The 16601-nt window shown below is 38.5% G+C and overlaps 1 protein-coding gene across 1 annotated transcript; it reads right to left on the bottom strand.

The window, feature by feature from the left end:
* Nucleotides 1-14748: 14748 nt before the first annotated feature.
* Nucleotides 14749-16177, bottom strand: LOC122124266 (actin-related protein 2/3 complex subunit 2-like). The gene has a single exon (XM_042698991.1). The coding sequence runs from the start codon at nt 16097-16099 to the stop codon at nt 15197-15199; it is 903 nt and encodes a 300-aa protein (XP_042554925.1). The 5' UTR covers nt 16100-16177; the 3' UTR covers nt 14749-15196.
* Nucleotides 16178-16601: the final 424 nt, after the last annotated feature.

Genomic DNA, 16601 nt, shown 5'->3' with positions numbered 1-16601 from the left:
GGTGCCCATGGCTCATGTTTGTAGCTATGCAGGAGGCTGAGATCTGAGACTGTGAGATACTTATCTCCAATTAACAACCAGAAAACTAGAAGTGGCACAGTAGCTCAAAGTGTTGGAGCACTAATCTTTAGCATAAAAAGCTCAGGAACAGAGTCCAGGGTCTGAGTTCAAGCCCCAAGACCATCAAAAGAATCAAGAATCTTTCAGTGTTTGGCAACTTGCATAAAACTGTAAGCATAAAGAGTTAGAGGAGATAATTCTCTACTTAAAGGCAATAATAAAAATTGACATCCATAAATCAGTGTGAACTGTCTATCAACTCATTCAATACCTGTATAGGGAGGGAGGCAATGAGTGATATTTGACGAATGAGACTGAGCAAAGCACAGAGAAACTGTATGTGATCTGCACTTTCATAAACATTAGTACATTGAAAATAAAGAAATACAAGGGGAGTGAAGGAGCCAGGCACATGTGTGAAGTTGAAAGGCAACTATGTAGCAGGAATGAAAGAACATTGGGGAAACGGGGATGGAATTTGAGATAAGGTGACCCAAACCAACATTTCTGAAAAAGGACAGCAGATTATATAGAAGAAGGAGGTGACACTGCCCCATGTATTTGTGGGTAAAGTGCACTGCCAGAAAAGGAGCCTGAGTGCTTGTGCACCTGGTCTTGGTGGGAGCAAGCTCAGGAGAAATGAATACAAGGGAAAAGTCTGCATGCACATTGTTTCCTACCATTGAACCCAACCAGGGCCCCAGGGGAAGTATCTAAGTGCTGTAAGCACATGGTAGTTGGGATTTCACTTGTTCCCAGTCCTGTATAATTCCCCTTTCCCAGCTCCCTTTGGGATGGCTGGTGCCTGCCCCTCATGTCAGGATAACTGTCAGTCTGACCATGCTGAGTTTTGTTCCTCTCAATGCTTGCTACTTGAAAGTGTTCATTTTCCCCAGTAACTAATTATTATGGATTGCTGCTTAGGAAATAATAGAAATGCAAAAGTTTGTATGATGAGGATTTGTTTTGTGGGAATAAGTCACTTATGGCAGGTATATGCATTTGAGAACTTCACCTTTCTAATGTTACAGGTTTAAAATTTGGAAATTCAAATTGCTGAGAAATTCTCTACAGTCAATGAAAGTCCTTTTTATCAAAGATTTAAGAGCCAACATCCTATTCATTTCTCCAGAGAGACAACTGAACTAGACAATTCAATATTCTATGTAAATACTCCTAAGTGTTGGTTTGCATAATATATCTGAAATATAGAGTCCTTTAATACCTAAGTGGAGATGAAGAAGCAAACCCAACTTTAGCACAGAGAAAAGCATATTTGCTGTTATATGGGTTTTTACACTGCTGTACTGGTTCATTTTCTTCTTTATTCTTTTATTTTCTTCAAGGAGGAAAGCTATTGATTTTCCTTTATTTTGTGAAAATACTTTACAGAGGGGTTACAATTGCATGGGCAAGATAATGAGTACATTTCTTATCAAGCATTGTAGCCTTCTCCTTTGCTTCCCCTACCCATCCTATCCTCTCTCTGCCCCCCCATCCAACCCTCCTCCCTCACCTACCATAGTTGTAAAGTTTGTTTTCTACATAACCACTTATACGTCTCATTGTTTCAATGGGTCCACTTGTATCCATACTGTACAGAGGGGTTACAATTACATGGGCAAGATAACGAATACACTTCTTGTCAAGCATTGTAGCCTCCTCCTTTTTTCCCCCTTTCCATTCCTTCCCATCATCCCCCCATCCCCGACCAAATCAGCCCCTCCACACCAAAGTTGTAAAGTTCGTTTTCGACATAACGACTTGTACATCTCATTGTTGCAATGGGTCTACCTGTATCCCTATATAAATGATTTGTTTTTTCCCTTCCCCTCCACTTCCACAAATTATATAGACATCAAGTACAGTGAAAGCAGGGGTTATACCATGGGGGAGGGGCATACAAAGCAACAAAGAAATAATCTTATAAATGTGTTAGAAACAATCTCATGAAAGAAAAAAAACATTTGAATACATATCTTAGGGTTCATTTCCCTAACATCACCTTATCTGACCTTTTTTGCTTGACTCAGACATATACTAGATATTGCAAATCAGGGAAAACTTTTTCTTTTTGCTCATTCTGCAAATGGGTTAAACTTGCCTCCAATTCTTACTCTGCTTGATACTAATGACTTCCACTCTTCCACTCTAGTAATACTTACAGCTTGGTTAATGCTAAGTACTTGGAGACAGATTGTGGCATATTTTTCTTCCTTGGTTGGCTTTTTTTCTTTTTTAATATATATTTTTATTGTAAAGATACTGTACAGAGGGGTTACAGTTACACCAGTTAAGATACTGATTACACTTCCCATCAAGCATTGTTACTGCTTCCTTTGTTTTCCCCTACCATCCCTTCCCTCCCCACCTCTCCAACTCCTCCCTGCCCCTTCTCCCGCCCCCCCCACAACCTGAAGTTGTAAAGTTCATTTTCAACATAGTATCTTATACATCTGATTGTTTCAATGATTCAACCTGTATCCCTATTTAAGCATTTAGTTTTTTCCCTTTCCTTCTCCAAATTAGAAAAATGACAATATATAAGCTGCAGGGCACCGGAATCAAATACAGTGAAAACAGTGGATATACTGTGGGGGAGGACATTCCAAAGAAACAAAAAAAATCACACAGTATATTATAAATACTTTAGAAACATTAGCAAGAAAAAACACTTTGTCCCTATCTTGTGGTTCATTTCATGTAGTATCACCTTATATGGTCATGTGTACAGGCTTTGGACCTTTTCTGCTTGTCCTAGAAATATACTAGTTATTGCAAATAAGGGAAACCATGGGACCTATGTTTCTTTGGGCCTGGCTAAATTTACTTAATATAATGTTTTCCAAAGTCTTTCCATTTCCTAACAAATGAAGCAATGCCATTCTTTCTGATAGAGGCATAGAATTCTATTGTGTCTGTGTGTGTGTGTGTGTGTGTGTGTGTATAACATTTTCTTGATCCATTTATCTACTGTGGGGTATTTGGGTTGGTTTCATATCTTAACTAATGTAAATAATGCTGCAATAAACATAGTTGTGTTGGTAGCTTTAGTATGGTCTTGTTTGTAGTCGTTTGGGTAAATGACCAAAAGTAGGATTGCTGGGTTGTAGGGGAGCTATAACTCTATGTGGAATCTTTTGAGGAACCTCCATACTGCTTCCCAAATTTGTTGAACATGTTTACACTTCCACCAACAAGGCAGTAGGGTTCTCTTCTGTCTACATCCCCTCCAGCATCTGTTGTTATTAGAGTTCTTGATTATAGCCCTTCCAACTGAGGTGAGGGGGAATCTCAATAGTGTTTTGATTTGTATTTCTTTTATGGCTAGAGAGATTGAGCATATCTTCATGTGTCTACTGGCCATTCTTATTTCCTCTTCAGAGAACTTTCTCATGGCATGATCCTATAAATCTCAAGCTCCCAAACCAAGTGCCCTATGGCACCTCTTTCCAGGCCATCCTTGCTTTTATGGTGTCTGCTGAGAAGTCTGAGGTAATGCTGATTGGGTAACATTTATATGTGATTGTTCTCTTCTCCCTGACAGCTTTCAGAATTCTTTCTTTAGTGTTTGTTGAGCCAGTATGGATTATAATGGTGGGATGACCTGTTCTGGTCTGGTCTATTTGGGGTTCTAAAAGCTTCTTGTATCCGGAGGGCCTGTCCTTTGGTATATTTGGGAAGTTCTCTGCTAGGATTAGCAGAATGTATTTCTTAATCCATTGGTTTCCTTCTCCAGGTCCTCTTGTATACTTATTATTCTCAAATTAGGCTTTCTGACTGTATCCTGTATTTCCTGCAGAGATCTGTCATGCTTCTTAGTTTTGTTATACATATTTGTGTGCTCTTTCTCTATGGAGTCTAAAGTGTCCTCATTCTCTGATATTGTTTCTTCTGCCTCCTCTATTCTACTTTCAAGGCATTTTTACTTTTGTTTAATCACTTCTTTCTTGCTGGTCTTTCTTAAGGGTGGCCAGATCTTTATTAAGGTTTTCTTTTAAGTCTTGAATAGATTGCTTTACCTCCTGTAGTTGGTTATCAGATTTTGCTTTCCACTCCTTAATCTTGGTTCTTTTTTTTTTTTTCTTATATTTTTTTCTCCTTCTGCTGGAGTTCCTTTCTCTTTTTATTTGTGGAGGCCATGAAGTCATCTATTAGCTTCTTCTTGGCCTCATCACATTCTCTGATAACCCTATGCAGGGTGTCCAGTGTTTCAGCAGGCTTACTCGTCACGCTTTTTAAAATCTATCTTGAGCATTATCTTCTACATCATTCTGGGACTGCTCTGTAGCTTATTATATGGAGATGGTGTTGGGGTTTGCTGATTGGTCATGTTTCTTGTGTTTCTGCAGTTAGTTCTACCCATTTAGAGACAAGAACCACACTGGTACAACAGTAGGATAGTCTTTTAGGACTGGAGGCACCCCGGTGTTATGTAGATGTACAGATCTTAGGGTTTCAGAGTTATGGGTAGATGTTTTCCTATTTAGCTCTCTTTTTCTTTGCTTGGAGAGGGATATTTTGGTTTCAGGGTTGAGATTATGTATAGTTGTAACTATTAAGGCAATCTGGGTTTGGCTGATAAGTAGTCTGTTCCTTAGCATTAACAAGATGGGCCCCGTGTACTTAAAATATTCAAATGTAACCAATTTTGTAGTCAAAGACAGAACCAGCTCTAAGTTTAGTTAGATATAATCCATTAGGGATCGCTGGAGCAGATAGAGAAGTGAAAGGTTAGAATTGGACAGATATGAACTTAAGTTCAGAAGAGAACTAGGGTATGATGATAATACAGGGGTAAGAACATCTTAGGGGAGGGGCACATGTAGTATGAGGAGAATAAAGACCTTGTTACTGAGTGTAAGAGGTGGAAAAGAATTCGAAGACAGATTATGTAGGGAGTAGCTTAGAGATCTAGATGAAGATAAGAAAAAGAAGTTATAGATAAGTGTATTTGGGAGACTTGTTGATAGTAGAAAAAGATTTTTCAGATATTATTAGAAAGTCACTTAATTTGTTAACTCCTGACATTATTGTTTACACACATAGAAGGAGGCCTTACTTTGTGTATAGAACTAGACAGGGCAGCTCTGATGGAGTAATAGTATAATGTGGAGAGAATGCAGAAGGGGAGAGTGAGAGGAAAAGATAGAACAAAAGTTACAAATTAGGAAATTGGAATATGGAAGAAACAGCCAAATAATAATGAATAATAGAAGCTTTAAGTGGAATGGCAAATCCTAAAGTAGCTAGGATTTCACATATGGGACAATGACTATTGGCTTTTTCCTCTTGTTTGGTTTTTTATGTATTTGTCTTTGAGGGTAAGGAGAGGGTCACAGAAATGATGGGAGTAGCATTCACTAGAAAGTATGTGAAAATGAACTATATAACATGTGGGTGAGGATTAGAGGAAAAACCTTGGAGAGATTGAGGGAAGGCATGACATTGTGCAAAAAGAAATGTACTCCTTTATCTGACTTATATAACTGCAAGCCCTCTGTACAGCACCTTTACAACAACAATAAAAATGCATTAAGAAAATAGAGGCAATGGAACTATAAACTCACACCTGATGATTGATAGCCTAGAGCTTTCTTAGGAAAGGAGAAGAAACAGGGAACATATAAGTCTTGTGGCATTCTAAGTGCTTCCTTGCTCTACATTTAAAACCACTTTCTTTTATGGTAATGAACTAAAGCTATGAGATAAAAACAACAAGGAAACAACACCTAACTCAATATAACTTCAGTGTTAGAACCAACCAAGTTTCCAAGTTGCAATTCTTAATATTTCTAGGCTAAAGATGGAGTAGCAGAGAATTCTCTACCTTCAAAAGGTTTGTCTTCAGTTCTCTTCTTTAAAGACTAAAATGACTTTCATGTTGACAAAAATGACTTGTTTTGTGCCAAACACACCTTGGAAGGACTCTGTCATTATCTTGAAATAACACTGAATACTGGTTTCTCCTTTGAGTGACAATTCTCACTGAGAACACTGGCCTGAATTGTTGGTATGTCAGGTGGAGGAAAAGGTAGTTTTCCCTGCCTCTCTTAAAAAAAAAAAAAACAGCAGCAACACTTAGGTAGCATTTAGCAAGGAACTTGTGCCACCATAGGAATGAGCTACATCATTACAGATCTCTATGTCAACTATTTACCTGCATTTTTTGCTCAAGTCAGCATCATGAAAATCTGAAAAATTCAGAAGAATAAAGCCCCATGTTTGTTGCTGGCCCTGTGTCTGTGGACCTCAGAAGTGCAGCCTGGCTCCTAACTGTCTTCTCTTTCTGAACACTAGATGTTGTTTTTTCCTCACTTCTTTAGTTAATTTCTAGGTATTTGATCTTCTGTGGGGTTATTCCAAAAGGAGGTGCTTTCCTGATTTCAGCTGTGCTCTTCTCAATATTGTCATACAGAAAAGCCATTGATTTTGAGGATAAATTCTCTCTCCTGCTACTTTACCAACATTTTGGATCAGCTTGAGTAACATGGGAGTGGAGTCCATGGGAGTGTTTGACTTCATTTTTCCCTATTTGAATCCCATTTATGTTTGCATCTTGTCCTATTACTTTAGCTAGGCAGTCTAATACCAAGTTGAAGAGGCATGGAGAGAGTGGACCCTCTTGTCTAGATCATGAGTTTAGAGGAAATGGCTTTAGCTTTTCACCATTAAGTATAATGCTGGCTGTATTTTTGTCATACATAGCCTTTATTGTATGGAGAAATGTTCCCTGGATTCTTAGCCTTTTATTTTATTATAATTTTTAATTAGCTGTACATAGGAGTTGCTATTTAAGAGTGAACACAATATATCTTAATCACTGTCACTTCTTTCAACATTCGCACCTAGCCTTCCCCTACCCACACTTTCCTTTATTTTCTCAACTTTATAGAATATAGATTCAACTTTACTCTGCATTTCCCCCTCCTTTCCTCTTCACGCATGTTTTTTCCCTATATATGGAAGCTAGATTTAGCTTACAAAGTCATAGGTAAATGGCTTCAATAGTATGCAATTGTATACAAACACAACTACTGAAATACAGTAGATTCACAAGAGATCTCAAACAGTACAGTTCCTTAGAAACACAAGACAAAATTCAGCAAAATGAAACCCTAAGAATCTAATACTCATAATGGATGAGCTTGGGTCAATGGGAAAGGGAAAGCAAACGAAGAGGAGGAAAAATGTCTAGAAGATAATCAGTGACTTATTTCAAGAAGTATAAGAGGACAATGTTGGCTTGTTTAGGTGGAATTTGTCTTCGGTCTGACCTCTCAGGGCCACTGCTTCCAAGAATCAAAATTACCATTACTACTCACAGTTAATCTTCCATCTCAAATATTTTTTTCTTTTTTATTCTTTAAAAGAATGTCAGCAGAGACTACATCAGACACCATAGTTACTGGAAACCTGTCCTGCCATTCTACTTCTTTTCTAAGGCCATTTATTCCCAGTCTCCTTCCTGATAGCTTCCATGTGCATATTCTATTTTATATAGGCTTCTAAGAAAACCCAGGGCAAGATGCATTCCTAATAATCCAGTTCAGTTTGAAGATAGGAATCTTGACTTTCTTGCATATTGTTATAAATTATACAACCAAGCCTCTCTCACAAAGTTATCAGATCCATAGTTATTATTCCTCTTTCCTTAGCCAAAGTTCAAAGCTGTGAGGCCAGACATGAGGGGTTGAATGTGTTTTGTTTTGCTCTATTGTTTGTGCCACTCCTGGGGCTTGAACTGGGGGCCTGACTGCTGTCCCAGAGCTTTTATGATCATGCACTCAATCTCTTGAGCCACAGATCCACCTCTGGCCTTTATGGTAGTTAATTAGACAGAAGAGTTTCATAGAATTTCCTGTCAGGGACTGACTTTGACCCTTGATCTCAGATCTCAGCCACCTGAGTAGCTAGAATTGCAAGCAAGAATCTCCAGTGCCTTGCTTAGGATTATATCTAAATCTATATCTATCTATATATTCCTTTGAATAATTTGAAGAAAAAATTACCTGGCTAATGTCAAATGTAAACCAACTTTTACTGGCCTGTATTAAGATGGAATGGATTCTATCTATAGTTGTAATTTAAGGAGGAAGATTTGAGTACATAACAGGATGCTGAAATCATGAAGACAGTGATGTCTAAGGTGTGCTGCTACACCACAGGCATATGTCAATGTTCACTTCCAATCTCTGAGTTGACAACCAAGTTTGAGACTGTAAGTTCTTGTTTTCTGTGGATGAGAAAATAAGAGGATTTGTACATTGTACTACCTCCACAGTCAATAACACTGCACAAGGAGGAAGGCTTCCATGTATTTATCTCTCAAAAAAATACACGTGACAAAAAGAATGGGGAATAATCAATGTTTATAGGAAGGACAAAGATGTGAGTCACTAAACAACGGGAATGCAGAGATGGTTTTATAACAAAACAATGTGGGTCTAATACTGAGTGGGGCACATGTTATTATCTGAAGGAGAGAGGATGCTGTACCTGACCGCAATATTTCAAATCTTCCTCAGATGAGCCAATCACAGATTATTATCCTTGATTTCTTCTTATTTCCAAGACATTATGTAGTAAGAAGATTTCATTTGCATTAGCTTTTATTTGTGCCAATCTTCATACTTAGATCTTCTCCTTTTTTCTTACCTCAGGAAATGGTATGGGGAAGAAAGTGTAGCAGAAGTAAACGTTTCCTTCCTTTTTACTGCTCCCTTAATTCTTTCTGTTCTCATTCAAGTTAATATACGAATTTCCATGGAGCCAAGAAGTTGAAGTCATTTGGTTGTCAATTTTGACTGTATCCTTGCTGTAATAATGGCAGTTGACAAAGTTTATCCTTGGTAGAAATTATTAGAGAGATGAAACTTCTCCATGTTGTACACAAACATTTTAGTTTTAATTTAAAACACTTATCTGTGGGAATTATTAAGAAAATACAAATGTTTTGATAATGAGGCTTCTGCAGGTAGTCTCCTCTGTCAGGTATTCAGGAGAACTTTGGGAAATTGGAACTTCATCAGCACTGAAGTGCATTTTCCAATGTTGCATTCATATCACTTTCCTTTCAAGGTGACTCCTGTAAACTTAGTGGCACTTTGTACTTGCTCGTCTACATTCAGATTCCAAGATTCTGAGAACACAGTCTTCATGCTTATAAACAGCCTCTACACATTATTTTTTTATTTTCAGAATTTATTAAAGAGATATTTACAAGACCATGGTAGGTATATGGGAGCAAAAATGGAAACATTTTCATCATCAAGATTTGTTCTTCAGGACTGGACCTGAACTTACTTTCATTTGATTTGATTCAATCAACCCCTTCTCCTGGCCTTGTAACTTCTAATCTCCAATCACATTAATCAGCTTTCAAATAAATAGTAATTGTGAGTTTCATCATACATGTTTTTCTTTATTATGAATTTCTGGACTTTACATTGCTTAGACAATCCATTCTAGACACTGACTTTTATTTAAACACCTCTGCAGTTTTTGGTTAACAGGACTTTACATTTTCTTGGTTTGGTTTTAGATATCATACTATAGCCCTGTCCTTTCTTTTTTTGTTGTAAATTGTCAAGATTCTGTACAGAGGGGTTACAGTTACATGAGTAACAGAATGAGTGCAGACCTTGTCACACATTGCTACCCTTTCCCTTGTTGTCCTCCCACTATCCCTCCCTTCCCCTACCTGCTTTACTCTCCTCCACCCCCACCCAAAGTCGTAAAGTTCATTTCCAATATACTGTCTTGTGGGTTTCATTGTTGCAATGAGCCATCCTATGTTCTTGTTTCCCTTTTGTTATTCTCCTTCTTCTCCCCAAATTAGACAAATGTATATACAAGATGCAGTTTACCAAAATCAAGTACCGTGACAAGAGAGGATATACCAGAGGAAGAAGAACATATGAAGAAGAAAAAAATCACATCGTATATTTAAAACAACAACAACAAGGAAAGAACTCTTGTGTCCACGTCTTGGGGTTAATTTCACTTAGATTCATCTTATATGGTCATATGTACATAGCTTTTGACCTTTTTCTGCTCATCTGATAAAAATTATCCTAGACGTGTACTAGTCATTGCAAATAAGTGAAACCACAGGACCTATATTTGTTTGGGGCTGGCTTAGTCCACTTAATATGATTTTTCCAAGTGTTTCTATTTCCTAACAATTTGGGTGGTGTCAGTGTTTCTTATGGAACCACAGAATTCCACTATATACATATACATATATGTGTGTGTGTGTGTGTGTGTGTGTGTATGTGTTTGTGTTTGTGTGTGTGATGTATATATATATATATATATATATATATATATCACATTTTTTTGATCCATTCATCTACTTAGGGGCATCTGGATCAGTTCCATATCTTTGCTATGGTGAATAATGCTACGATAAACATAGTTTTGCTGGTAGCTTTAGTTTAGCCTTGTTTGTGATCTTTAGGGTAAATTCCCAAAAGTGGGATTTCTGGGTCATAGGGATCTCTTTGTGGAGTCTTTCGAGGAACCTCCATATTCCTTTCCAGACTGGTTGGACAATGTTACACTCCCACCAACTATGCAGTAGGGTTCAATTTTGGCCACATCTCCTCCAGCATCTGTTGTTATTAGATTTCTTGATTATGGCCATTCTACCTGGGGTGAGGTGGAATCTCAACATTGCTTTGATTTGCATTTCTTTTATGGCCAGAGAAGTTTAAACATTTCTTCATGTGTCTGTGTGCCATTCTTATTTCTTCTTCAGAGAAGTCTCTCTTTAAGTTTTTTAATAATTTATTTTATCTTATTGATGCTTCACAGAGGGGTTACAGCTACATCAATAAGGCAATGAGTACATCATTGTCAATTAATGTTACCCCTTCCATTTATGTTGTTCCACTATCCCTTCCCTCTCCACCTCCCACACTCCTACCCACCTCTCTTACCCAACCCCTGCCCAAAGTTGTAAAGTTCATTTCCAATATACTGTCCTGTAGGTATCCTTGTTGCAAAGGACCATCCTATGTTTGGTTATTCTCCTTCCCCTCCTCAGGTTAGATAAATGTATATAGAAGATGCAGGGTACCAAAATCAAATAGAGTGACAACAGAGGATATGCCATACGGGAAAGAACACACAAAGGAAACAAAAACAACAACAAAAATAAAATCACAAAGTACATTTAAACTGATAATAATAAACATAGAACACTTGTGTCAATAACTTGGGATTCATTTCAATTAGAATTGTCATATATGGTCATAAGTACAAGGCTTTTATGTTCTTCAGCTGATCTGATAAGCTTATCCTATATGTATAGAAACAGGATTGCTTACAGCAATGCAAAGCTGGTTCATTATAAGCAAATCGATTAATGTAATTATTACATCAACAAGAACAATGATAAGAACCACATAATTATGTCAATAGATGCAGGAAATGAATTTGACAAGATCCAACACACTTTATGAAGCTAAGAATCCAGGGAACATTTCTCCATACAATAAAGGCTATGTATGACAAACATACAGCCAGCATTATACTTAATGGTGAAAAGCTAAAGCCATTTCCTCTAAACTCATCATCTAGACAAGGATGTCCACTCTCTCCACACCTCTTCAACTTGGTATTAGACTTCCTAGCTAAAACAATAGGACAATATGCAAACATAAATGAGATCCAAATAAGGAAAGATGAAGTCAAACACTCCCTCTTTGCAGATGACATGATCTTGTATTTAAAGAACCCCATGGACTCCACTCCCATGTTACTCAAGCTGATCTGAAACGTTGGCAAAGTAGCAAGACACAAAATTAACCCTCAAACATCAATGGCTTTTCTGTATGTCAATAATAAGAAGAGCACAGCTGAAATCAAGAACGCAACTGCTTTTGTAATAGCCCCACAAAAAATAAAATACCTAGGAATTAACTAAAGAAGTGAGGAAAAAACAACATCTAGTGTTCAGAAAGAGAAGACAGTTAGGAGCCAGGCTGCACTTCTGAGGTCCACAGACACAGGGCCAGAAACAAATATGAGGCTTTATTCTTCTGAATGTTTCAGATTTTCATGTTGCTGACTCAAGCAAAAAAATGCAGGTAAATAGTAAACATAGAGATCTGTAATGATGTAGCTCATTCCTATGGTGGCACTAGTTCCTTGCTAAACACTGCCTCACAATTATATTTTGTTGCTGCTGGTTTTTTTCAGAGTGGCAGAGAAAGCCACCTCTTTCTCTACCTGATACACCAACGATTCTGGCCAGTGCTCTCAATGAGAATTGTCACTCAAAGGAGAAACCAGTATTTGGTGTTATTTCAAGATGATGACAGAGTCCTTCCAATGTGGGTTTGGCACAAAAGAAATCACTTTGGCAACATGAAAATCATTTCAGTCTTTAAATAAGAGAACTTCTGCTACTCCATCTTTAGCCTAGAGATATTAAGAATTGCAACTTGGAAACTTGGTTGGTTCTAACACTGAAGTTATATTGAGTTAGGTGTTGTTATCTTGTTGTTTTTATCTCATAGCTTTAGTTCATTACCACAAAAGAAAGTGGTTTTAAATGTAGAGCAGGGAAGCACTTAGAATGCCACAAGACTTATATGTTCCCTGTTTCTTCTCCTTTCCTTAGAAAGCTCTAGGCTATCAATCATCAGGTGTGAGTTTATAGTTCCATTGCCTCTATTTTCTTAATGCATTTTTATTGTTGTTGTAAAGGTGCTGTACAGAGGGCTTGCAGTTATCTAAGTCAGATAAAGGAGTACATTTCTTTTTGCACAATGTCACGCCTTCCCTCAATCTCTCCCAGGTTTTTCCTCCCATCCTCACCCACATGGTATAGAGTTCATTTTCACCATACTTTCTAGTGAATGCTACTCCCATCATTTCTGCGACCCTCTCCTTACCCTCAAAGACAAATACATAAAAAACCAAACAAGAGGAAAAAGCCAATAGTCATTGTCCCATATGTGTAATCCTAGCTACTTTAGGATTTGCCATTCCACTTAAACCTTCTGTTATTCATTATTATTTGGCTGTTTCTTCCATATTCCAATTTCCTAATTTGTAACTTTTGTTCTATCTTTTCCTCTCACTCTCCCCTTCTCCATTCTCTCCACATTATACTATTATTCCATCAGAGCTGCCCTGTCTAGTTCTATACACAAAGTAAGGCCTCCTTCTATGTGTGTAAACAATAATGTCAGGAGTTAACAAATTAAGTGACTTTCTAATAATATCTGAAAAATCTTTTTCTACTATCAACAAGTCTCCCAAATACACTTATTTATAACTTCTTTTTCTTATCTTCATCTATATCTCTAAGCTACACGCTATATAATGTTTCTTCGAATTCTTTTCCACCTCTTACACTCAGTAAAAAGGTCTTTAGTCTCCTCATACTACATATACCCCTCCCGTAAGCTGTTCTTACCCTCATACCCTAGTTCTCTTCTGAACTTAAATTCATTTCTGTCCAATCCTAACCCTTCACTTCTCCATCTGCTCCAGCCCATTGATCCCTATTGGATTATATCTGACAAAACCTACTGTTGGTTCTATCTTTGACTACAAAATTGGTTCCACTTGACTATTTTGAGTACAAGGGGCCCATCTTGTAAACTCTAAGGAGCAGACTACTTATGAGCCAAACTCAGATTGCCTCAAAAGTTACAACTATACATAATCTCAACCCTGAAGCCACAATATCCCTCTCCAAGCAAAGAAAAAGAGAGCTAAATAGGAAAACACCTACCCATAACTCTGAAACCCTAAGATCTGTACATTTACATAAAACTGGGTTGCCTCAGGTCCTAAAAGACTGTCCTACTGTTGAACCAGTGTGGTTCTTGTCTCCAAATAGGTAGACCTAACCGCAGAAACACAAGAAACATGGCCAATCACCCCAACACCATCTCCATATAAACAAACTACAGAGCAGTCCCAGAATGACGTAGACGATAATGCTCAAGATAGATTAAAAGCATGACTAGTAAGCCTGCTGAATGAAACACTGGACACCCTGCACAGAGTTATCAGAGAACATGATGAGGCCGACCAGAAGCTAATAGATGACTTCATGGTCTCCACAAAAAGAAAGAGAGAGACTCCATCATCGGGAGAAAGAATATAATAAAAAAAGATAGGAACTCAGATTAAGGAGTGGAAAGAGAAGTCTGATAACCAACTCTAGGACGTAAAGCACTCTATTCAAGACTTAAAAGAAAACCTTAATAAAGATCTGGCCACCCTTAAGAAAGACCAGCAAGAAGGAAGTGATAAACACCAAAGTAAAAAAGCCTTGCATGTAGAATAAAGGGGGCCGAAGAAAGAATATCAGAGGCTGAAGACAGTTTAGAATCCATAGAGAAATAGCACACAAATATGCATAACAAAATTAAGAAGTATGACAGATCACTGCAGGAAATACAGGATACATTCAGAAAGCCTAATTTGAGAATACTAAATATACAAGAGGACCTGGAGAAGGAAGCCAATGGATTAGGAAATACATTCTGTTAATCCTAGCAGAGAACTTTTTATTTTCTTCTTATTTTCTTTAAGTAGTTGTGCAAAAGAATTTCCACTTACCGAAGCAGTTTTTGAACACAGTGCATCTTGACCAATGTCACCCCTTTCAGCATTGCCACCCATCCCTTCCAACACAGCCTTTCCCCTGTTAATCTTTTTTTTTTTTTTTTTTTTTTTTAAGATAGAAAGATTTTCTTTATTAATGACCCCAACCGTATTTCTTTAGATACAGGAGTTTTGAACTCAAATATTTAGAAGAAAACAAGATTGCATTATCTTGCAACTCATTACCAGTAACATATTGCAAAGCAAAACAGCTCAGAAAAGAGGGTGGGAGGGAAGGGGAACAAGGGAGGGAGGATAAAAGAAAAGGAATTAAGTTGATCAAGTGGAATTCTTTTTTTTTTTTTTTTTTAACTCTTGGGAACTATGAAGTCCTTGCAAGCACAGCTCGTTTCTGCAGATTATTTTCCAAACGCGTACAAAATGGAACCCAAATGGAGACTCCCTTAAGAACCTGGAGAGGTGCAACATGAAGGGCTCCGATTATCCAGTAGCAAGCGGTCCAGCCTTCGGTTGCCAGCACTGCCTCCTCTGTTCCCAAGAGTTAGCGGGATGAAAACGTCTTCCCCGTGATTGTTTTCATTTCTTTTTTCTCAGCATCTGGGCGTGCACGGTTGAGCACCTTGAGGAAATCTGATGTTTTTGCCCGCATACGTGTGTGAATATAGGCCTTGGAGCACTTGATGTGGTAGTGCAGGTAGTCCCGGAACGTGTGGATCAGGTTGATGGTATTGTCTCCAGCAGTGGCATTGGTGTGGCGAGGGAACAGCACAAAGGTGATGTAGCCAATGTTGTCGCCCACAGCAGCATCTGTGTCTTTCAGCTCCAGAGGAGGTTCCCTGTGGCTAAAAAGGACCTGGGGGGCTGTGTGACTGGCTCTGCGTCCTTCTTTGAACTCCTGCATGAACACCTTTCCAATGACCACATCATCATCATCCTTAAACACTGTGCTGAAGACTACTGTGACTCTGTCCTTTTTAGATTCAACATACATGGTCTCATCATCCCTATAATGGATAACAGCCCTGTTTTCTCCTTCCTTGCCCTCTTCTTGGAACTGGAAGTATTTTTCAAAGACAGAGGCAAAACAATTTCGCTTCAACATGCCAGCCTGATGCACAATGGAATCCTTGGAAGCAGGCAGATTTTCAAGGTCATATAGCAAAGAAACATTGTATCCTGATTCTGGGTTTACTAAGAAGCTTCCGTACACCCTCTTTAACAACTCATCAGCACCATGTGCCTGAAGTTCCTTGTAGAATTTCAAAGAAATACTGACCATCACTTTTGTTTTATCCCCATTAGGATTTGAAATATGATAGAGGACTCCATCAAAATCTGCAAATGTTACTTCTACTGCTTCTGGTTTGTTACCGGCAGCCGCGTTCTCGAACTTGAGCGCGAGCGTCTCCTCGATGATGCGGTTGTTCACCTCCAGCAGGATCATGGCGGCGGCTGGCCCCGAAGCCTGAACCCGCCCGCCGAGCCGCCGCCGCCGCCGCCGCCGCCGTCGCCGCCGCCTCACCGACAACCCCGGTCCCCGCCCAGCCTCCGGCTCTAGTCGGCCACCTCCCCTGTTAATCTTAATTTTAGGTTATATATTGAGCGTTTGCTATTTATCAAAGCAGTTCTTGTTTACAATGCATTTCGATCTTTAGCCACACTACAACATCTTCACCCCGCTTTGTCCCACCCCTTATATTTCTCAATTCTGTGATATATACAATTAATACTTGCCATAATGCTCATGCTTTCCCCTTTCACTCTTCTACCCATCTCCTCTTGGCCCTACCCTCCCATCTTGCATGTACCCATTTTCTGGTATTTATTTTGTTGGGCTTTGACTTCATCTTTAAAGAAAATACACTATTTGAACTCTCTATAGAGTCTATTACACTTAGATTAATTAATTTATAACCCCTTGCTTACCATCCAGTGTGTTTACTTGT

This window comes from Dipodomys spectabilis, unplaced genomic scaffold (genome assembly GCF_019054845.1).
Source record: "Dipodomys spectabilis isolate Male_0828 unplaced genomic scaffold, ASM1905484v1 ptg000234l, whole genome shotgun sequence".
NCBI classification, from domain to species: Eukaryota; Metazoa; Chordata; class Mammalia; order Rodentia; family Heteromyidae; genus Dipodomys; species Dipodomys spectabilis.
This window is presented reverse-complemented; position numbering and strand designations above follow the sequence as displayed.

What these genes read in the sequence shown, in the direction of transcription:
- LOC122124266 (XM_042698991.1), bottom strand. Translation starts at nt 16,099, where the DNA reads ATGATCCTGCTGGAGGTGAACAACCGCATCATCGAGGAGACGCTCGCG.